The sequence below is a fragment of the Myotis brandtii genome, unplaced genomic scaffold, assembly GCF_000412655.1.
Source record: "Myotis brandtii unplaced genomic scaffold, ASM41265v1 scaffold161, whole genome shotgun sequence".
NCBI lineage: Eukaryota > Metazoa > Chordata > Mammalia > Chiroptera > Vespertilionidae > Myotis > Myotis brandtii.
This window is the reverse complement of record NW_005355881.1, coordinates 52,945-76,127: the sequence shown is the minus strand read 5'-3', so window position 1 is coordinate 76,127 and position 23,183 is coordinate 52,945. Positions and strand designations below refer to the sequence as shown.

General features: G+C 45.8%; 1 protein-coding gene across 1 annotated transcript; it reads left to right on the top strand.

Annotated features, from left to right (window-relative positions):
- The first annotated feature begins 1,831 nt into the window (after positions 1–1,831).
- WFDC3 (WAP four-disulfide core domain 3) lies at positions 1,832–11,891 on the top strand. Its single transcript, XM_014536388.1, has 4 exons — positions 1,832–1,996; positions 9,343–9,474; positions 10,657–10,830; positions 11,686–11,891. The coding sequence occupies exons 1-3, from the start codon at positions 1,918–1,920 to the stop codon at positions 10,812–10,814; spliced, it is 369 nt and encodes a 122-aa protein (XP_014391874.1). The 5' UTR covers positions 1,832–1,917; the 3' UTR covers positions 10,815–10,830; positions 11,686–11,891.
- The last annotated feature ends 11,292 nt before the right edge of the window (positions 11,892–23,183 follow it).

Genomic DNA, 23,183 nt, shown 5'->3' with positions numbered 1-23,183 from the left:
CCAACTGCCCCCACCCCCGCCGGCCTGGTTGCCCCTCACTGCCCGCCCCTGCCGGCCTGGTTGCCGCCAACTGCACCCCCTGCCAGCCTGGTCACCCCTCCTGCCCCCCCCTGCCAGACTGGTGGCCCCACACAGCCTGCTGCTCAGTCCTTTGGTTGTCCCTCACTAACCCCCCTGCCAGCCTTGTTGCACCACTCAGCCTGTTTGGTTGTCCGTTTGGTCGTCAGTTCGGTTGCGATGGCCCCTGGCACTTTATATATAGAAATTGCTGAGAGAGAGGGAGAGAGAGAGAGAGAGAGAGAGAGAAAACATTGATTGACTCCCTCCCACAGGCAGTCTGACCAGGGATTGAACCCAAAACCTGGGTATGTGCCCTGTCTATGTGGGTTTTGCAGTTAGCAAGATCTGAGTTGAAATCCAGCATTAAACGGTGGTTAAGAACTACGAAACTGGACTGCCTATCTTTGTTTTACCAGTTACTAGCTGTGTGACCCACGTTTCTTTCTGCATCTTAGTTTCTCCATCTGTAGAATGGAGATAATAGTAACAAACTCATAGGTTGCAGTGAGGATTAAGTGAGTTAATTAATATAAAGCACTTAGAACTGTGGCACAAGTAAACCCTCAAACAATGCTGTCATTACTAGTATTAAATTCCAGCAGCCACCACATAGTAGCTTTAGGACCCTGGGCCATTTTCCTCAGTCCCTCTGAGCCACTTTTACCTCGGCAAGATTATTGTGAGGATTAAAATAATGTATATAAAGCACATAATAGGACATCAATATCCATGCTCCAATATCAGCCTTAAAACAATAAGGCACAAGACACACACACACACACACACACACACCACAAAACAAAAACAAGGCAACTTCCTGACACTGAACTCTTTGGCACTATTAAGGAGGATTTTATCTTGAGTCTTGGATGTTCCCTGCCCTTTAACCTCACTGGGCTAAGCAGTGCCACTGGACACTATTAGATATCATGGCTGACCAAAGTCATAAGCAGATAGATAAATAAAAATAAAAATAAAAATAGAGGCCCTAGCTGGTTTGGCTCAGTGGATAGAGCATCGGCCTGCAGACTGAAGGATCCCGGGTTTGATGCCAGTCATGGACACATGCCCGGTTTGCAGGCTTGATCCCCAGTGGGGGGCATGCAGAAGGCAGCTGATCAATGATTCCCTCTCATCATTGAGGTTTCTGTTTTTCTCTCCCTCTCCCTTCCTCTCTGAAATAAGTAACAATATATATATTTTAAAAAAGAAATAGAGCAAGGAGAGATAAATAAAGGAGGTTATATGGTCTGGATTTACTTGAATCATAGCAACTATTCTTGGTGGTTCTGTCACATAGCCTTCATACAGTCCTAGGACGGCCTGTGTGGGCCAGAGGGACCAAGATGTAGGTTTTGGTGCATTTGAATTAGTTCTGAGCAGACTCAAAGGTAGCTCTTCGTAGCTTTTTGAGTTTCTAAGTATCTGTTTTCTAGGTTGCTAGGATGAACAGGAGCCACAGTGCATTTCATTAACTCTGGTTATTTTCTTATTAAGTCCTGTCATTGTGTCCTCCCAAGGCCCTGCAGGGCTCTCTCTGATCCTCGATCCAGTGGCCTTCCCTCCAATTTCCCAGGTTCATCACCATTGTCCAGGGCTATTGCGTATGGCGCATTACAGAGCTTGATCACCACCCTGTGCCCTTTGGTAGTGCCAGGAATTTTCCCACAGACCAACAACCAATCATTTTTCTTCTTGTCAGAAGAGGCTGTCCTTGGCGACTATTATAAAAGGGCAAACTTTGGGGCTAGATTTAGGCCAGTCTCCTAGTCCTACTTTCGTCCAGCTGATACTCTGGGCCAGGTGAACACCTCTGGCCTGACCTGGACTCTCATCTCAACTCTCAGCATCATCATCATGTTGAGCTCCCTCTTCCTCCTGAAGGCACTTCTTGCTCTTGGGACCCTGACATCCTGGGTGGCTGCAGGAGAGCATGGTGAGTCATCATCCCTGGCTACAGTAACAGAAAGTGACCAGAGAAGCCGTCCCCTGCCTCCTCCCAGGGTGAGGGGCCTCATTTGTGGACATGGCCATCTCTGTAGGACGGGACTGGATGCAGAGGTTCTGGGGACAGCGAGGGTGGGCTACCCAGGCTTTCTTCACCCTCTCTGGCTTTCTACTAGAGCAGAGGTTCCCAACCTTCCTAATGCTGCGACCCTTTAATACAGTTCCTCATGTTGTGGTGACCCCCAACCATAAAATTATTTTCGTTGCTACTTCATAACTGTAATTTTGCTACTGTTATGAATCGTAATGTATATATCTGATATGCAGGATGTATTTAGGCGACCCCTGTGAAAGGGTCGTTCGACCCCAAAGGGGTCGCGACCCACAGGTTGAGAACCGCTGTCCTAGAGAGTCTTACATGAGAACAGGATCACCCCAGCCTTTCTTTCTCTCTCTCTATTTGCAGAATGGCTGGTCCTTTAGTAGCGGTGTGTGTGTGTGTGTGTGTGTGTGTGTGTGTGTGTGTGTGTGTGTGTTAGTGGTTGTGTGGGTGGAGAGGAACATGGTTGCAGAGATATTTACATAGGAGTGTTTGGAGAGGTTGAAAGTTCTTGAAGTACATTTGGCTTCCATTCCCCGTTTCTTGAGGCCTGGCCTGTTACGCCAACCTCCCATGATATCTTTTGCAGTGAAAGAAGGAGAATGTCCTCTTGACAAGAACCCGTGCAAAGATTTGTGCCAAGGGGGTGAATAGTGTCCGGCGGGGCAGAAGTGCTGCAGCACAGCCTGTGGTCAGGTCTGCCGAGGAGGCACGCTCAAGGGTCCGTTGGAATGAGGGGCAAAATCCAAGTGTGCTTTCTGAACTTGCCTCTGGGCTAGAAAGACCCAGAGAACTTCCTGCCTCCTACATTGGCTCTTGAAATCTAACTTGCCTAGAGCACCTCTTCTTTCTCCTTTTGGGGTCTCTTCTCCTTTAACACCCAGTGCCCCCAGTCCCTTGTCAATCAGGGAAGAACGTGTGACCAATGACCTCTGTCTTTCACTTTGAACTCAGGGTTCTAGTGAAGGCTGGAGGGCAGAGCTGTGAAGGGAAGCCTGTTTAAGATCGGGTGAACGGAGTAAACCCTAGAGCCAGGCAGACTTTCGTAAGCCTTAAATCAGCCTTAAATAGTTCTTTTAAGTGTTAAATTTTAAGGCTCAATTTCCTCATCTGTAAAATGGGGATACATGTTTGTACCTCTTAGAATTGTTGTGAGGATCATATGAGAGGCTTCTGGCACAAGTAAATGTCACAGTAAATGTGAGCTATTATCCATGTTGTCACTGTCTCTGCTTTAGCACCAGGGTGGAGAGTCCTAAATAAAGCTCAGGGCTTTCTTCTTCTGATTGTCTGGTCTGCTATGACTGTGGGTGTCACCAGGCACCATTCTCTCTCTCTCTCTCTCTCTCTCTCTCTTTCTGTCTCTCTCTGTCTCTCTCTGTCTCTCCCTCTCTCTTTCTCTCTCTCTTTGTGTGGCTGTCTCCTTTTCTGCTGCAGGGAGGAAAGGAGATTGTCCTAGGATTGTTCGGAAACAATCCTGTTTTAAAAGGTGCGTCAGGTGTTAAGAAATGCTGCAGGTTTGGCAGCAGCAGGAGCTGTGTCATCCCGATCCCTAAACAGAGCGGGGTCAGAAACCTCGCTCTGTACCCCAGGCTGTGCTTGGCCTCCTCGTTTCTTTCTCAGATATGCACATGCCATTTCGTTGTTGGTTTTCCTTTATTCTGAAAAACAATGAAGTGCCTCCTATATCCTGAGATCTTTTCTAAGAAAAGATATAGGAAGGGTACCCAAGCCATGGTGGTTTGTGGGATGTGGCCTTGGCAGGCAGAAAAGGCTGCCAGAAGGGAAATCTTGGCATATCTATACTGAGTGGCCAGATTATTATGACCACCCCATCAGTACTTCATTGACACTTGCAAAAATACTGAATATTGAAAACTTCCTAATACTCTCAAGGTTTTATTATTATTATTATTATTTGCATAACTAATTCACTTCATTGTACTGATGGGGTGGTCATAATAATCTGGCTGGTCATAATAATCTGGCCACTCAGTGTATATTTGTGGGCAGATTTGAAAGCTGATGGGTAATTTCCAATTCCTGTTGTCAGTTGCAGTATTCTCTATGAAAATCGTAGCTGGAGAATCTGCAAAGAGGCAGCAAAAAGAATCTTGCTACCTATACAAGGCAGCACCCGCCCCTCCCCCACCCCCCTACCTGCTACTGAGACTCCATGTCGCCTCTGTCCACACATAGGATTGTTGTCTCCTGTTGGAAATGGGTCCTATTTTATTCTGATTCTCATAAAGAGGTGTTTGAAAGAGATGTCTTCTTTCCAACTCTTACAGGGTCCCCATGAGCGAATTCTCCATTTATACATTATTTCTGTATATATTTATTGAGTATTTACTATATGCCAGTGTTATATTGTAAATCAGAAGATGCCTTAATCAATAAGCCAAATTTATTTGGAGTCTTTTTCATTTTGCTAGCACTATTGGGCCCAGAGGAAATATTGCTTCTCAAATTCTGGGGCCCAACCTGGTGGAAGTCTTTCCTATTTATACGTTTTTCAGCTCTTTGTCTCCCAAATTTAGAACGAGACTTCCGGACCTTCTCAGAAAAAGTCCTGTTTGCTGGGCCAGGGCCGTGAGACCATATCTCAAGGCCTGGCCTGGCACCAGGACTGCAAACCCTGTCTGGGGCATAGTTCATAGCCTCTCTGGAATGGGAGTAGTCTTATTTTTCCCTATTATTTAAGCAAGCAAATGTTTACAGAAGCCAGAATAGCAGGGTTAAAATTTTAAACAGCAGTTTTTACCCAAGATGGAGGTTACTATGCTTCACCAGATCCAGCGATGGGTTCTGGGTAAATTGTGGTGAACAAAGCAGATCCAGTCCCTGCCTTCGTGGAGCTCATAGACTAGTGGGGGAGAAAGAGGCTTAACAGACAAGCATGAAATAAGTCTGTAATCTCAAACCGTGACAAGGACATGGAGGAAAGAAAATTAAAGGGTGCTGAGAGATAGAATGACCGGGAGCTCACTTTAGATTGGATGGTCAAGGGAGGCCTGTCTGAGGCAGCGACATTTAACCTGAGACCTGGAGTTGAAGTTAGCCAGGTCAAGGGTGTGATGAACGAGAGAAGCAAGCGCAGAGGTCTTTAAGCTGAGAAGGATCCTGCCACATGTGAGAAACTGAAAGAAGCTGCTATGGTTGAGACAGGGAGCAGGAGAATGACTCCCGGTGAGGACAGAGTGCAGTTGGACTAGGGAGGCGGCAGTGGGGATGGAGAAAGGAGACACAACTGAGAGAATTTGGAAGTAGAAGTGAGAAAACTGTCTGCTATTCCTCAGCTCCTCCCCATTCCCTGAGCGGCCCCCAAAAGGCATTAGAAATGGATGGTGTGTCTCCCCTGCCAGCCCCTCTCATGTCCCTTTTTTCAGATGGTCATGGCTCCTTTTGTTTGCTTGTGCTCCCAAATATGTTTTATTATCACATTGTCTAGTCCCCACTTACTCCCTTCTAAATATTGAGGCTACTTTTATTGGAGAGGTGTTAGATGTATAACTTAACTTAGGGAGGTCTGGCTTTTTTTTTTTTTTTTAATCCTCACCGGAGGATATTTTTCCATTGGTTTTTAGGGAGAGTGAAAGGGAGAGAGAGAGAGAGACAGAGAGGAAAACATTGATGTGAGAGAGACACATCAATTGATTGCCTTCGCACATGCCCCAACCAGAGCTGGGGATCGAGTCTGCAACCTAGATACATGCCCTTGACTGGAACCGAACCCGGAACCCTTCAGTTCCCAGGCCTCCGCTCTTTCTGCTGAGACAAACTGGCTAGGGCAGATCTTACGTTGTATCTTTATGACTTCCCATTTTCTAAGTGTATTTCAAGGTGTTTTCTAGTTTTAAAGTATTTTTTGATAAGTTGATACTCAGATTACTTTATTATCTTCTTTGCTGTCTCCAATAGAATCACATTATGCCTTCCAGTATGTTTTCTAAAGGAACCGGAACCTTCTCTCCCATGAGCACATGTGGCCGCATATAACACTGAAAAAGCACAGATTTTGGTTGTCAGAGGTCTGCGGTCCGGGTTCAAGTGGGAGGCTCACCAGTCACTGGCCAGTGGGTCCCTGGCCAAGTCTCTTCTGCTTCTCCGAGCCTCAGTTCCCTTCGCTGCAAAATGGAAAGAATAAACCTCGCAGGTTGTGGTAATGATTCAAAGTGTGTACAGTGTTTGGCCCTCACTATCCATGAGCTCTCTTCCATTTGCCTCTTCAGGTGCACCCATCGGGGTGCAGTTTCTAATGAGCCCTTTCATCGGAAACCAGGGTAATTTTCTCCTCCCCTGAGCACATCTTCTCTGAGACCCAGCCACTCCACACCACGCGACAACCTCTTTCCTTCCAGCCACACCTCCCCAGGTGGCAGGCCCCTTCCCCGTGCCCAGTCGAGTTGTCTGTGCCTGGCGTAGGCAGTTCTCTTGGGCAGCCTGCCCATAAGAGAGAATAGAGGGTTGTGCTCCTTGCCAGGACTCTTGAGGTCCAGCCCTGGAACCAGAGCCTGGGAATCTGTCTCAGGCGGGTCCCTCACTGCCAGCTTGTAGGGCCTGGTACAATCTGCCCAGTGTGTGGAGCTGGCCATTGTATCCAATCTAAAGCGAGTCCCCAGTTATTCTACCTCTCCGCACCCTTTAATTTTCCTCATGTCCTCGTCATGGTTTGAGATTATAGACTTAATAAATCAGAGCCATGAGCATAGCTCTATGCTAAGTCCTGTTTGCCCCAGTGAATCACCAAACCTAGGATGGTCTCAGGGGCTCCTGACACACTGGGTTGTTTCTGTTTTCCTAACTCCTACCACTGTCTACCACCGGGTCTTCTCTTTTGGTAGAACTGGGCTGAGTGAGTCCCAGCGCTTGTTGATCTGTTTTGGGGTGATCCTTGTGGAGTAGGGGGATCATAGTGATGTGGTTCAAAGGGCACCATGGTGGTTTTGGGACCCAATTCTGCCCTCTTTGATCTCAGGTCAAGCCCTCTTTTCCTGGATGTCTGTTTGCAAGAGAAGAGGAGTAGGTTTCAGAGCTCACAGGGCCCTTCTTGGCTTAGGATGTCCTGGGATTTCACTTTTCTGCCAGCAGCTGCCCTCATTCCCAGGACTAGCGTAGAGACCAGACCTCTACTCCCTTCCAGTAGCAGAGGTGTTAGATGTATAACTTAACTTAGGGAGGTCTGGCTTTTTTTTTTTTTTAATCCTCACTGGAGGATATTTTTCCATTGGTTTTTAAGGAGAGTGAAAGGGAGAGAGAGAGAGAGAGACAGAGAGGAAAACATTGATGTGAGAGAGACACATCAATTGATTATTATTTTATACTTCATCAATAAAGTATAAAATAATAAAAAGAGTGCTCCTGACGTTGGTCACTTCAGGGCCACGCTCAGCAAAATAGTGAAATCTGGGAAGTGTGCCACTCTAGGCACCACTTTCTAAGGCATATGAGAAGTTTACGTTGCTGGTTGTTTTCCACCAGGGAGATTTTACCGCAGGACAAAAAGCTTTGTTCTTTGTTAACTGGATTTAATGTTTGTCAAGCAGGTGGGGAGGTATGAGCAGGTATCTGGTGGTTATAGTGACCTTATTTCTGAAATAAAAATCAGGACATGTAGTTTTGATGTGATCTGATAGTGGCACAGAATATTTGAAATAGGAGCTGTTCAGGAGAACCCTAAGGTGCAGGGTGATTATACCTTGATTGTTTAGCTACGTGTGTTCTTGCTGGAGGCCAAACACTTGCTTTTTCCATCATGGCAGACTTCCTGGAGCCAGCCATATGCAAATGTATTACATGTTCTTACTCAGAGGCACCGAGCCAATCCTGCCTTGGTTTTCTGCAAAGTCTTTAATCGCCTGTCACTTTTTTCCATTTAAAAAACTTGAAGTAAAGGCTGAGGTGAATGAGTCACGGCGCGTTGGTTTGGTTTGGATGTGACCTCTCTGGGTGTGCCTGTTCCCAAGGACCTGGAGCGGTGTCTGCGTGCTTTAAGGATGATGTAGCAGCAGAAAGAGTGCTTCATAGCGGGCCGGGAGGCTGAGTTTTGTCCTGCTGTGCTGCTGACTCACTCTGCAGTTCTGGGCAAGCCCCTTCTCTTCTCTGAGTTTCGTTATTTCCATAGGGACGGTGAAGGGACATGTCAGGGATGTGTGTCTGTACGTGGCAGAAAGTTAACTGAACAGGGGTTCATTGTTCTTGCATAAGGAGAAGCCCTGAAGCAGGTGCGAGGGGTGGGGTGGCAGCTCCATGACGCCAGCAAGGATGAAACAATTGCTTTCTCTTTGCGACCTGGACTTCTTCTTATCCTAGTTGCCTCCCTGTGCTGTGTCAGCCTTTGCACTGGAAGAAGGCTGAAGCGAGGGGCAGTTTGAAAGGTGTCGTCTCTACATCAGGAGTGCACAAGTTGGCCCAGCTACGCCTCAGTTTGTGGCCACCCTAGTTACAGGGGAATATGGGGAAGCAAGTCATTTTAGCTGGCTGGGCTCATTGCCTCTCAGAACAAACCTGGGGTTCCGTTAACCAGTGTTTCAGTTATCTGTTGCTGCATGCACACCACCCCCAACCTTAGTGTGGGTTAGGTGGGCAGCTCTTACAACACATGGTGCAGCTCTTACACCACTTCTATGGCTGCATGTGTCTGGGGGTTCCGTGGGGAGCCCGACCGTGGCTGGGATGCCCAGGATCCTCTCTTCAGCCAGGTTCTCTCTAATGGGGCATGGCATCAAGCTGCTACATAGCGCGGCGGCTGGCTTCCAGGAGGGAGTGTTCTGAGAGGACAACCTCACTATGTAACTGTGTATCCAGCCTCTGCTCACACCAGTCACACTTGCTGATGTCCTGTTGGTCAAAGCAAGTCCCATGGTGGAGCCCGGAGACAATCTGGGAGACGGCTATACGAGGGCAGGGATCCCAGGAGGTGGGGCTCAGTGGGGCCACCAGTGTAGATGTCATCACCGTCAGAAAGTGGGTTAGACCTCAACAGTGTTTTTCAAACTGCAAGTCTTGAAAGGAATTTAGTAGTTGATGGCCTGCATTAAGAAAAGGAGACACAGAATATAAAGCATCAGCGTCACAGGTCCATGAGTGCACCCGGATATGTCCATTTTAAACACACATCTGTATTAACGTACATATGGGACAACATGAAAAATGGACTAGCATTTGGTACTCAAGAGTCACAGTAAAAATAGCTGGAAACACCTCAGGGACCCAGTGCTCTGATTCTATGGCAGAGTTTGGCGGTGAATGTCCTGCCGACCCCCTTCCATGCAAGGAGCTGTGTGATGGAGACGAGTCCTGTCCTCAGGGGCAGAAATGCTGCAGCACCGGCTGTGGACACAACTGCCGAGGAGACATTCTAGGAGGTATGTTGACTTTTGGGGGAAGGACTCCCTGAGTGCGCCTTGAGCCCCAGAGTCAGTTTGGGAGGGAGTCATCTGAGGCCTTCTTGCCGTTCCCTTCCCGGGCGGGATCAGAGTTCTCACCCTTCCTGTCCTCCTGGGCCCCTCCACCCAAGGCAACCCCTCCTCCTAGGGCCAGTGGTCCTTGTTGGCATTAATATCTAGAGAACACATATGTAATACCTTCATCAATAAAGTATAAAATAATAATAAAAAGAGAAAAAATAAACCTCAAACCCAGCAAAAAAAAAAAAGTAATAAAAACATAACTAGGGGAAAGCAGGTGGGGCAGCAGGACAAATCCCCAGGCTGGGAGCCAGGCAGCGTGGCTTCTGGTCTTGCTTCTGCTGATGATTTGCCCTGTGACCTTGGGCAAACCAACCCCTCTTTTTGAGCCAGTTTCTTTACCTGTAAAATGAGGGCATTGCCCCAGATTATGATTTTCTGACCTAATTCTTTGCGCAAAGCTTCCCCACCTCCTGAAATCTTACTTGGAAGGGACATAAATGCAACAGATAAAAGCATTCCTGATGTGATTTCTTTGTTTCTTCAATATGTGTTTTAAACAAATGTATGTTTTGAGTGCTCCTGCTGTGCCAGGCACCGTGGAACTCCATTTCAGAAGCACCGGCCCAGATGTTGTCTTTAGACAGCATTTACATCCCCGGGCAAGGGCCAGGGCTTGGGGACAGATTCTTGTCCTTATGTAGCAGATAGCCTATCAGGGAAGGTAGACAAATGAGTGAATGATAGTAACGTTGGATGAAAGGAACGCAAAGCACAAACATTGTCTAGGGTGGCGGAGAAGCCTAGTGACCCTGTGGAGCCCAAGCACCTGGGAGGGCAGTGGTCTGGGAGCCTTGCTCCTTCTGCACTCTGCCCAGCCCCACGCCCACGCCCACGCCCACAGAAGTGTCAAACCCCCAGCTCCCTTTAGGGAGCTCCCTGTGGGACCCTGCTGGAACACTTTTGGTCCAAGTGCTCTCTTGGGGCCTACAGATTCTCAGATCCTCCAGCTCAAGGTTTCCCAGCCAGATCTTTGCTTCTGGGATGGATTTGCTGGGAGCCCCCATGCCTGAGTTCCAGATGGGAACTCAGAGTCAGTGGAGCCGAGCGTCCTCTTTACCTGTGTCTGCTTCCCCACAGGACGGGCCGGTACTTGTCCAAGAGTTTTGGTGGGCCTGTGCATTGTCACCTGCGTGGTGGATGAGAACTGCCCAGCCGGGAGCAAGTGCTGCAAGTCAGGCTGCGGGCGCTTCTGTGTCCCGCCGGGTATGCTGCGCCAAGTTGGCCAGGAACCCTAACGGGACCATGAATTAGGTGAGTACGGTCTGACATCCTCAAAAACAATGGACGTAAACTGTGGTGTGTGAGGCACTGGCTTAGGTGCTGGGTTGGGACTTCAGAAGGCCAAGACCAAGTCTCTGCCCTGGAGAGTCTAGTTCAGTGATGGCGAACCTATGACACGCGTGTCAGAGGTGACACGTGAACTCATTTTTTGGGTTGATTTTTTTTAATTAAATGGCATTTAAATATATAAAATAAATATCAAAAATATGTCTTTGTTTTACTATGGTTGCAAATATCAAAAAATTTCTATATGTGACACGGCACCAGAGTTAAGTTAGGGTTTTTCAAAATGCTGACACGCCGAGCTCAAAAGGTTCGCCATCACTGGGGAGAGAAAGATCAGATGTTCCAGGTCGTATATCACAGAACCCTTGCAGAGACGGTATGGGCTTATAGGCTTTCAGAGCAGGTGGGGCTCCTTGGGAGGTCTTCGTGCTAGCAGGAGGAGTTGACGTGGGCCCTAAAGGCGAGGCAGAATGTGATAAAGGGAGGACAGCCCAGAGAACATGCTGGACAGACGGTCTGGTGATTGTTAGCAAAGGCACAGAGGGTGAAATGTATGTGACATGTTTGGGGAGTCGGGGTGCAGGTGGGAGGTGAGAGTGGGCAAAGGAACAGGCTGCTGTTGTTACAGGAGAGGTGAAGTTGACATCTGAATGGTAAGAGTCTTCAATGCCAGTTTGGACTAGATTGTGTAGGAAGCAGGGAGCCGATTAAGGTTTCCGAGAGCAATTTGTGCCAAGCTTCTCTCCGGTGGAGGGGAAACACCTGGGGACCTGCAGCCTGGAGGGCACAGTTGTGACTTGACGTTTCTTCTTCTTGCAGAGACCCTGGTGCCCTCGCTGTCCTGATGTATCCTGAGCTTCTCTGGCGACTCCAAAGGGGCTTGTCCTGGAAGCCAGGAGAGGTGCTGTCCCAGGAGCGCTCATTGCCTGCTTCTGTTCTGCTGCTGCCTGAGCATAAGAAACAGCCCAGGGGTTGGGGAGTGGATGTGTGGTGCTTCTAGTCCTCAATAAAGGCTGGTGCTGATCCTCTTGTCTGTACTTTATCTGGGCATGTGCCCTGACTGGGAATCAAATCATGCCCTTCTGGTTCATAGATAGACGCTCCACCACTGAGCCACACCAGATGGGCTTGTCTGTACTGTTTGAGGACTAAGATAAGGAAAGAGAGCTAGGGGTCTGAGCATGGCTGTGAAATTATGGGACTATTTGGGAAGGATAGGTGATCCATTCTTTCTGAGAACACTGAAAATAGGTGCTGGTTGGGTGTGGCTAGGGGGGAGATGGGAAGATAAAACTTGGTGAGTTGCCATAGATCACTCTTAAACTTCAGGAGTAGGAGAGTCAGACCTTTCTTTTATCAGAGAACATGGGTTGGGGATGGACGTGGGCTGAGGGGCCAGTTTATTATAGTTACTTGGACCTCCTTCTTTGGGGCACAGCCCTTGCTCCAAGGCAGGCCATTTGTTCCTCCAGGTAGCGTTACTGTAGAAAGGAGATGTTTTTAGGTTCTTGAAACCAAGATAATTTTAAAAAAATATTTTTTTTTATTAATTTCAGAGACAAAGGGAGAGAGAGATAGAAATGTCAATGATGAGAGAGAATCATTGATTAGTTGCCCACAAACCGAACATGTGCTCTTGACCGTAATTGAATCTGGGACCCTTCAGTCCACAGGCCAACACTCTATCCACTGAGCCCAACTGGCTAGGGCAGAACCAAGATAATTTTTAAAAATTACATTTTTATGAAAAAAATTACATTTTTATGTATATAAAATGGATCATTTTTTGTATCTTTGAGATAGTTTATGTCATCACATATATTCTTTTACTAGAATCCCATGAAAATAGCTAATTTAGTGAGTCAACCCTTGTTGGACGTTAGTATCCTTGTACCTATAAATCTTGGCCCACCTTTACAGGTAAATCTGGGTAAAGTCTTAGTAGCAGAATTTTAGTTTTTTAAATTGAACTAAAAACAAACAAACAAAAAATAGGCCCTCCATAAGTATTTATTGAATGAAAGAATGAAGGTAATTCTCAAGTCTCTCCGTTAGGAATTTGTTGGGCTGCAAGTAATAGAAACCTAACTCACAGTGGCTTGGCCAGTGAAGACATTGGCTTTTCTCACATTGGAGTCTGGAGAGAAGCAGTGAGGCTAGTTCAGCAGCTCAACCACAGCACTGATGACCAGACTCACTCCTTCCTTTCCCACCATCATTATGTTGGCTTTTGTCCTTGTGCCCTTCACCTTGTGGGTGCAAGAAGGTTGCTGCAGCTTTAGCTGTCACAGCAGGAAGAAGGTGTGTATAGAGGACAGTGACAGAAAGACTACCTCAAATAGTCAAATACCTCGAGAAGTTATCTCAAATGATACTCTTTTTAGAGAGTAGAAGGGAGGGAGGAGGGGGAAGAGAGAGAGAAACATGGATGTGAGAGACACATTGATCGGCTGCCTCCTGCATGCTCCTCAACCAGACTGGGGACCAAGCTTGTAACTGAGGTACATGCCCCTGACCAGGAATCGAACCCACAATACTCTAACTGTGCTGGGCCAGCATGGCCAAGGGTGAACCCGAGGAGGGTGGTGAAGGATTGAAGAAAAGACAGACAAGAGAATACAGCTGGGGCTCGGTGGGTCTCCTGTGCCTGGATGAGGACACAAAAGACCCAGCCTGCAAGTGGGTGCTTTATTTTATGGTCTGATTAAAACAAGGGTAGATTAACATGTATACAAATGTTCTTGTTTGGCAACACTTGCTGCACCTCCCACAGGCCATTAGCTACTTAGGAAGGAATTAGGGAGGGCTATAAGGTCAGACTTAATTAGGCTAGGAGAGCTCTGCCCTCCAGGCTGGGACTTGTTTGTGGTCCTGCCACAGGTCAGCCCAAGGCTTGACCCTAAAGCCACTCCCTACATCTAACCACTGAGCACAACTGACTAGGGCAATGGTGCTCTCCTTTTTTTTTTTTTAAATCCTTATTTTAATCTTCACCAGAGGATATTTTTCCATTGATTTTTAGAGAAACTGGAAGAGAGAGGGAAAGACAGAGAGAAATATCGATGTGAGAGAAACACATCGATTGGTTGCCTCCTGCACGCACCCCAATGAGGGCCTGGGCTGGGGAGGAACCTGCAACCAAGGTACGTGCCCTTGACCAGAATCCAAGGTCCCTTTGGTCTGCAGGTTGATGCTCTATCCACTGAGCCAAACCGGCTAGGGCTATGGTGCTCTTCTTTTAATAACAGAGGCCATTTCCCCTAGAAACCACCCCTCCCCAGACTTCCTTCTTATCTCATTGGCCAGAACTGTTGCTGTAAGAGAGGCAGGAAAAGCAAATGTCTGCAAATGGAAATGGGAAAATGTGACTGTCTTAAATTAATCCTGCTTTGTCCCCGAGGCTGAGGGATGGGCCGGGTTGGGGGGGGGGGGGCAGTAGGTAATGAACTGTATGTGCCATACTGAGTCAAAGGACATAAGCAATTAAAATCTGGACAGAAATTGCTAAGTAGGCAGGGCTTTAAAAACTATATATGTATTTTATTGATTTCAGAGAGGAAGAAGGAGGGAGAGAGAGAGAGAAACAACAGTGATGAGAGAGAATTATTGATCAGCTGCCTCCTGCATGCCCCCTATTGAGGATCGAGCCCACAACCCAAGCATGTGCCCTGACCTGGAATCGAACCATGACCTCCTAGTTCATAGGTGGATGCTCAACCACTGAGCCATGCCAGCTGGGCAGCAGGCAGGGCTTTTATAACAAGGAGAGAAAAGGATATCAGTGCTTATCTTGGATATTGCAGAAATGCTTTAAGGGAAAAAGGTGAAGTGCAACTACAATTTTTTTTTTAAACCACTGATGAGTTTTTGTGGCCCCTTTCCTGACTCTGTTTTCACACTTGAGTGTGAAATTCCGGTTTCCACTGGGTTTAGAAATTCATCTCTTTGAGTAGAGTAGACATATGTCAGTGTTGCCTGATCTGGAAAAGGTGTCTGGCCTGACCGCGCGGTGGCCATGCAAGAGACACCTATGGCTCCAGGCTCATGTTGCAGGGAACTGGGAAGCGCTGGTGTCAGTGTGATCAGCTGCAGAACACTTTGACAGATTCCCTCTTGACCAGTATTTTTCTTATCATTTTATTGTTTATTAAAAAAACAAAATGAATACATGCACATATAGTGAAAAAATATCAGCAAAGAAGAGCTTTCAATGAAAATATAGTCTGGGAATCTTAAATAATGTAGGATTATTTTCTGCTGAGGTGGGGAGCCCCAAGCAGCTCAAGCTGAGCACCAGGAGAAGGGTCCTTTCTAGATCTTTCCTTCTCACCTGGGGCAGCCCACCTTTGTTCACGTTGAAGCTGCAGACCTGCTTACAGGCAGCAATGACAGGAGAGAGAGGGAGAGAGAGAGAGGTCGCTGAAGGGCTGAACTAGAATTTGGGATTTTGTTGGAGGCAGAGGTCAAGGGTTGGTAAGGGTGAGGGTGTTCAGTGAGGGCTCAAGACCTATTTGAAGTGGTGAGGGACTCAGATGCTCTCCCCGCCCCCGCCTCCCCGGAGTTTTGAGTGGATTCTTCACTGGGTGCTTTTATTCTCAGAGCCATCAGAGGGCAGCAGAAGTCTAAATCATAGACCATTTCGGGGCAAGAGAAACGGGGGTAGAGGGGTGGTGGTGGGGTGAGGGGGAACCAACATATTCTAGAAGCCTAGTTACCTACTGATCACTGAGTTCCTCCCAGCCTTTCCAAGCCACTTGGAGCATTTTAAGAAAACATTATGTAGCTGGGTCTATACTCCAGATGCCTGCTGAATTGCACTGAATAAACTAGGACCTAACATTATGCCATCCCTTTTCATGTGATGTGGAATGCTTCTGCTGCTTTGCTAACATTGTCTTGGGGACATTATCCATCATGTTGTATCAATGTATCTTGTACAAAATCAAGGAGCAAATTCTTTGTGGGGCTCAAGGTCAGGAAAAAGTTTCTCTCTCACGATGAGCAGTATGAGAATGGGCAGGGAAATCACTTATTGGGCATCACTAATGTTGCCAGGCCTGTGATAGGTGCTTTCTGGAGCCAATGTTTTTATTTTTGTCTTGGCTACCAGGAAACCAAGAGCTTGGGTTTTGGAGTGAGGCCTGGGTTTGAATTTAGACTCTTCTATTTATTAGCTCTGTGCAAAATGAATGAAGATAACATTATCACATTACCCACCTCCCAGGATTGCTGGGGAGAGTTAGTACATAAAGAAAGCTCTTAGCACAGAACCTGACATAAAATGCACACTCAACAAGTGTAAGCTATTGTTATTCAGCTTTTCTGACGAGATTAATTGCCTCCTGTTACCCACTTTATTACTTGTCTCTGCTCATTTTTGCTCTTGGTTTAATGATTTTCAGTTTCATATAGTCTGTTTTTTTAGTATTAAGTTCCTCCACTCCTGTTTGGAAGAAGGCTATATATGTATATATATACATATATATATGCACACACATATATACATGTACACATATACACACATATACAAATATACATATACATATACACATATACATATACTAGAGCCACGGTGCATGAATTTGTGCACGGGTGGGGTCTGACCGGCTGCCCCATTTGGGGTGATCAGGGAGGGCCAGCCGTGGGGAGGGGCCACAGGAGGTTGGCTGGCCAGCCCCACCCCCGATCAGGGTGGGGGGATGATTGGGGGTGGGGCTAGCTGGGGGGAGGGCCTGCAGGCAGGGCCAGTTGGGAGAGGGCCTGTGGGCTGTTGCGGGGGGGCGATTGGGGCCCCAATCAGCCAGTTGGCTGCCGCAGTGCGTGTCATAGCCACTGGTCTTTCTGGTCGTTCTGATACATATATATATATATATATACATATACACACACACACATATTTTATTTCAGTAAGGAAGGGAGAGGGAGTGAGAGATAGAAACAGCAGTGATGAGAGAGAATCATTGATTGCTGCTTCCTGCATGCCCCAACTGGGGCATATGCCCTGACTGGGAATTGAACCGTGACCTACTGGTTCATAGATTGACACTCAACTACTGAGCCACGCTGGCCAGACAGAGCAACACTCTTTAATAGAAATGTAAGCCACATGTGTCATTTCAAATTTTTTAGTAACCACATTAAAAAAGAAAGAAAGTTTGGTGCTTCCTCAAAAAGTTAAACCTGGAATTACCATATGACCCAGCAATTCCACTCTCAGGTACATACCTCAAGGAATTGAAAACAAAAACTTGCACACGAATGCTCATAGAATCACTATTTGCAATAGCTAAAAAGTGGAAGCAACCCAAATATCTATCAACGGATAAATAGATAAACAAAATGTAGCATGTCCATCCAGTGGAATATTACTCAGCCATAAGAGGGATGAATTATTGATTCATGCTACAACATAGATGAACCTTGAAAACACTGTGCTAAGCGAAATGAACCAGATGCAAAAGGCCACCAAGAATAGGTAAATCCATACACATTGCGGATGAGACTTTGTAGAGACTTTGGATTGTCATCCTTCTCTGAAGTGTGTTGTATTTCCTTTTGGCAGGCAGTTAAATTATTGCTGGATCACCCTGAGTGTGGGAAGATTTGGCTTTATGCTTTGTTAGGGCAGATCTGTTTGAATAATCCCCTAGTTCTAGGATGGATGCTTTAGTCCTGAAACATTGTCTTTACTCCTAAGTCATGGTTCTTCCAGGCTTTCAATTTAGATAAAGCTGAGGTGTTTATCAAGTCCCTTTCATGTCTCAGGGTTCAGACGTCCTCTTTGATGGGCAGCCGTTGAAATCTCTGGGTTTCCAGCCTTCCTGGTATTGCTCACTTTGAACCCTTGCGCACCTGCACAGAAGAGACTGAGGAGTCAATCAAGAATTTGAAAGAAGTTGCCCAAGCTAGTTTGGCTCAGAGGATAGAGCATCAGTCCATGGACTGAAGGCTCCCGGGTTCAATTCTGGTCAAGGGCATGTACCTCAGTTGCAGGCTCAATCCCCAGCCCTGGTTGGGGCACCTGCAAGAAGCAACCAATTGGCATGTCTCTCTCACATCGATGTTTTTTTTCTCTGTCTCTCCCTCTCACTTCCACTCTCTCTGACAATCAATGGAAAAATATCCTCAGGTGAAGATTAAAACAAACAAACAAACAAGCAAACAAAGAATTTGAAAGAAGTTTATAAAACTATTTTGGAGATTTCCCTTTGTGGTTCTCTTCTCTCTGGATTTCCTGTTCAGTATGTAGTTGCTTTAGTAGTCCATCCTGAATACAGTACTGTCTCCTGATTGCTCAGGACACCAGACTGTGACTTTCTGCTTGACCTTTACCTGCCACATGCAGATTGGATTCGGGATTGTCCTCAGTAAAAAACCATGTAAAATGGATCTCTCCCAATGTGGTTCTTTTCTTTCAAGGATTACAACTAGTACAGTTTCTGCTTTATTTTCTTCACTTTCCACTGCCTTAAAACAGTTTTTTTTTTACATTTTGTCAAAATATAATCATTGCTATCTATAGAATAGTTAGTTCAATAGAAACTATTCTGCCATTATCAGAACCAGAATTCCTGAATGGAAACCTTCCATTCTTTTTTTTTTAATCTTTAAATTCTTTATTAGTTAAGGAATTACAAATGTGTCCTCATTCCCCCCCATTAACCTCATCCCCCTGTTGTCCATGTCCATTGGTTTGGTTTATATGCATGCATACAAGTCCTTTGGTTGATCTCTTCCCCTTACCCCCACCCTCTCCTACTTTCCCTCTGGGGATTAATAGTCTGATTGCTGAAACCCTCCATTCTTATCCATAACAGTTGGAATACAATAAAACTTCTTTCCCTGACATGACTGGGACCCTGCTAACCTTTCTATCCTCACTGTGCCCCCAGCTCTATGGGTAGCACTCAATTCTTTGAATATGTTATGCTCTATTGTAACTCAAGGTTTGCACATATTGTTTCCTCTGATGGGAATACCTGTCCCCCTGTGTCTAATTATGCTTCAGATGTCAGCTCAAATATTACTTTCTCTGCAAAGTATTTCTGAATCTATGGATAGACTAAGTTCCCCTAGTCCACCTGCTAATGACATGCCTTTCTTGTGGAGCATGTATCACAGTTGGTCATCAGATGCTTGAGTGGTTATTTGGTTGTTTGCCTCTTCTCCAGATTGTCAATTCCATGAGGACAGGGTATGGACCTCTTTTCTCATTACCTTATTCCATGCCTTATCCTCTGGTATCGGGCCAATAGTAGGTGCTCAATGAATGTGCTGAATGAATGAAGAAGTAGAAAAGATTACATCACATATAGAAAAAAATTCCCAACTGAGTGTCAAGGTACTAAGACATGAATCAAGCATGTCAAACTCAAAGGCTAACATGGGCCAAATAAACAAGGTTTAAGTTTATGAAATGTTCACCATATCACAGAAGCAGAAACTGAGGCCTATGTAATTTAGAATTACAGTAATGTCATAATTGAGAAAATGTACAAATGATATAGTCAAAACCAGAATTGAAGTTTTTTTAATTCCTAACCAAATGATTAAGCTACTCTAAATGGTATTGTCTACTCTCCAATATTGCTAAACTTCATTGTATGAGTATTAGGTCTGTTGCACAAGGTCTGTTACACAGGTGGATATGGGACCTCCAGGACATGCTCTTAAAATAGTTGAGACTAAATTCCTGAATTAAACTGTTGATTCATGTTTTTCTTCTAAAACATGAGTTCTGAGAGCAGGGATCCCTGTTAATTAAAGCTTCTAGCTAAAAAATTCTTTACTGTATCACATTATCTTTCTAGAGAGATAATTCACATAATGATATCAGCATTTGCCTCCTACAGATTGTAACCCCCTTTCCAAACTTCTCTCATGCGAAACCCTAAGCATGAATCAAGCATGTCAAACTCAAAGGCTAACATGGGCCAAATAAACAAGGTTTAAGTTTATGTGGGCTGCAAAAAAACAAAAGCTTCAATTTTCATAGAGACAAAGGTTTATTTCGATAGAGACATGTTAAATACAAAGGGCTGAAATAAGTAATCCTTAATATAGAACATTTTAATAAAAATTAATATTTTTTCTTGAACATTAACTTACCAGACACTGAATAACTGCACAAATTAATAAGCATAAAGCAAATAAACTCATTTTTCTTGTTCTCTGAAAGCGAAATATTTCCCTTTGCACACACCAAACAAGTCAGTACAAGATTAATGACGTGGCAATTGGCTGCTAGAATATTCACTGCTAGTATTAGTGGAGAGAAATGGTGCACCTGCACATAAGGCATGTAAAGGAAATGAATGCAACATGATTATAGTAATTAGTGAACGTTGTAGTTCATTAATAATTATGTATAGCAGGATATTGTAAAAATTAAGTTACGAAATTTTTATTAAAACATTTCTTACATACCATTATATTGGCTGGGCTGCAAAAATATTCCTTGTGGGCCGCATGCTTGACATAAATGAAACTATGAGATACTGTGAGACATATGTCAAGTCATCTCACATTTCAGATCTTCAGATCCAGGATACATAATAGGTCAAGCTGAATTAGATGATCTTTTAGGTCACTTTCTCCTCTCAAAACCCAGGATATTCATAAAAAGATGAGTGAAGTTGAGATAAAAGCACAGGGTGGGAAACAGTAATAATATGGGACAGACATGGGGGATTCAAATATTGGGTGGAATTAAGATTTTAACCATAAACATTGCATGTCCTGCCTACATCAAGGGCCTGAAAAATACACATGGTACTTGAGGATAATTACTCTGTAACAGGAGATAGAATTAAAGAAGTTAGGAAGTAGTCAGGTCATGAATGAATTTGACTAGAAGGCCCTGGCATGATGGGACTGGTGTCAGGCTGCTGAATACAAAAATGACAAGGAGAGAGTGATCTCTCAGATCCAGTGAGGGCCAGACTTAGGAAAGATTGGAGGTGTTCTCCTGATCTATTTATTTCAGTAAAGGAGATGGAAGGGGAGGGTTGAGTAGGGAAGAGATCAGAGTTGTGATGATCATGGGACTTCCCCTTCTCTACCTCTTCTCTGCACCCAGATGTGAAAGCAAAATGCATTCAGTATCTCTTGAGTGACAGCCAAACTTGTGCCACATTCCCACATCTGCTCCATCAAATTCTTTCTCTTTGGGGCCCTTGGAACCAAAAATAAGCCATTCATAAACTACTTCTAATTTCTCTGTCATATATAATTAAAATTTTCCCTTTCGCCCTAGCTGGTTTGGCTCAGTGGATAGAGCCCCGGCTTACGGACTGAAGGGTCCCAGGTTTGATTCCTGTCTAGGGCACAAGCCCAGGTTGCGGGCTCTGTCCCCAGTGGGCGGCATGCAGGAGGCAGCTGATCAGTGATTCTCTCTCATCATTGGTGTTTCTATCTCTCTTTCCCTCTCCCTTCCTCTCTGAAATCAATAAAAATATATTTAAAAAAAATAAAAATTTCCCTTTCAGTTTCTATAATGATCAGACATGACTTGGGGAAGAGACCAGAGTCAGGACTATAATATTTTCATTCTGTCTTTGGAGTGTATCCTAAGACCTTGTTTTATCTTTTAATTTTTGTCCTCCTTTTATCAGGACTATCCCCTCAAAATGTTTCACTCGAATGTAACATGGAAGCTGTTTGGGTTTCATATAGGTTTATGTCCTGTGTGACTTCTCTTATGTAGAAGTTTTTTGTAGGAGGGTATGTAGTTCTATGGGAAGGCCTACAAATGTCATCTGACTCTGTGCCCTTTCACTGATGTTTGTGTGCATTTGTGTATGTCTTCCTTCACCACAGACAACACACATGTACCTTTTTTTTTTAAGAGGCAAATTTAGGACTGAGTGAGAAGGAAACTTGGGTAACTCCCAGAAGAAACCTGAAAACCTGAGGCTAATTGGACTTTGGGTAGTTAGTGTCTCCAATTCTTTGTCTTCAGAGAGTATGTTACTTATAGTAATTCCTTGGAATACTGGAATATAGTTCTGAAACACATTTCAAGGAAGTTACACTCGAGACTTCTTCATATAACAACTGGAGTCCCAGTGCACGAATTCGTGCACAGGTGGGGTCCAGCTGGCCCAACCCCAATCGGCAGATCAGGGCTGGGTCTGTCAGGAGGAGGAGATGGCGGGAGGTTGGCTGGCCGGCCCACCCTGAACTGGGGATGATCAGGGCTGAGCAGGCTGAGGGGAGGGGCCACAGGTGATTGGCCAGCGGGCCCCATCCCTGATTGGGGTGGGGGGCTGATTGGAGGTGGGGCAAGCCATGGGGAGGGGCTGTGGGTCCCCACCCCTGATTGGGGTGGGGGTGGCCAATCAGGGATCAGAGGCTGGGGGAGGGGCTGTGGGAGGTTGGCCAGCCAGCCCCACCTCTGATTGGTGGGGGGAGATGATGGGGGCAGAGCTGGCTGAGGGGAGAGGCTGTGGGCTGATTGAGGTGGTGGGGGCCAATCTGGGGTGAAGCCGGGTGGGAGGAGGGGCTGTAGGAGGTTGGCCAGCTGGCCCCGCCCCCTATTGGGGTAGAGGGGGGCGATCAGGGGTGGGGCCGGCCAGGTGAGGGCCGTGGGGGGCGTTGGCTGGCCGGCCCCACCCTCCATCGGGCTGGTTCGCTGGCCATAGTGGGCATCATAGTGACCAACCGGTCATTCCAGTCGTTACAGTATTCCAGTCACTGGCTTTTTATATATATAGATGTGTTTCACAATAGTCAGAGGGAGGAAAATCTTCAGAATCCATCAATGAGCACCAGGTAAGATGTATGATGTCAGGGCTAGAACTGTTTTATATGGACTCAGAATGGTGTGGGACACTAGACTTTGACTCATTACCCAGAAGTGACCTTCTTGTTTCATTTGTCCTTATTTATTTACTTGTACAGGAGTAATTTCTGGGTCAGGGGCTAGGGCGACATCTCTAACCTATGCTTTCTACCAATTCCCAAGATTTTCCCAAGGCTATGCCCATAGTCCAGAAGCAAGGGTTGCCATCGTTAGGATTGAGCTAGAATGCTCACATGTGGCCTTATCCTGGGCTGCAGTTCCTCCTATTGTGTATGGACCTTAGAATACTGGCCGAGGCTGCTCATATCACTGGACTTATTTGTGAGGCTGGGCCCTTTTATGAGGATTAGAAATAGGGCAGTCAGGGAAAAGGGGAATGACCCTCTATACTCTGACTTGAGGTTCAGTTTGGTTCAAGACTTGTAGTTCCCAGATGTGAAGTCACAATTTATATATTATTGGCACCTGGGTCACTGGAGACATTTCCCTAGAATAGGAGCATTGTTGGGGATTG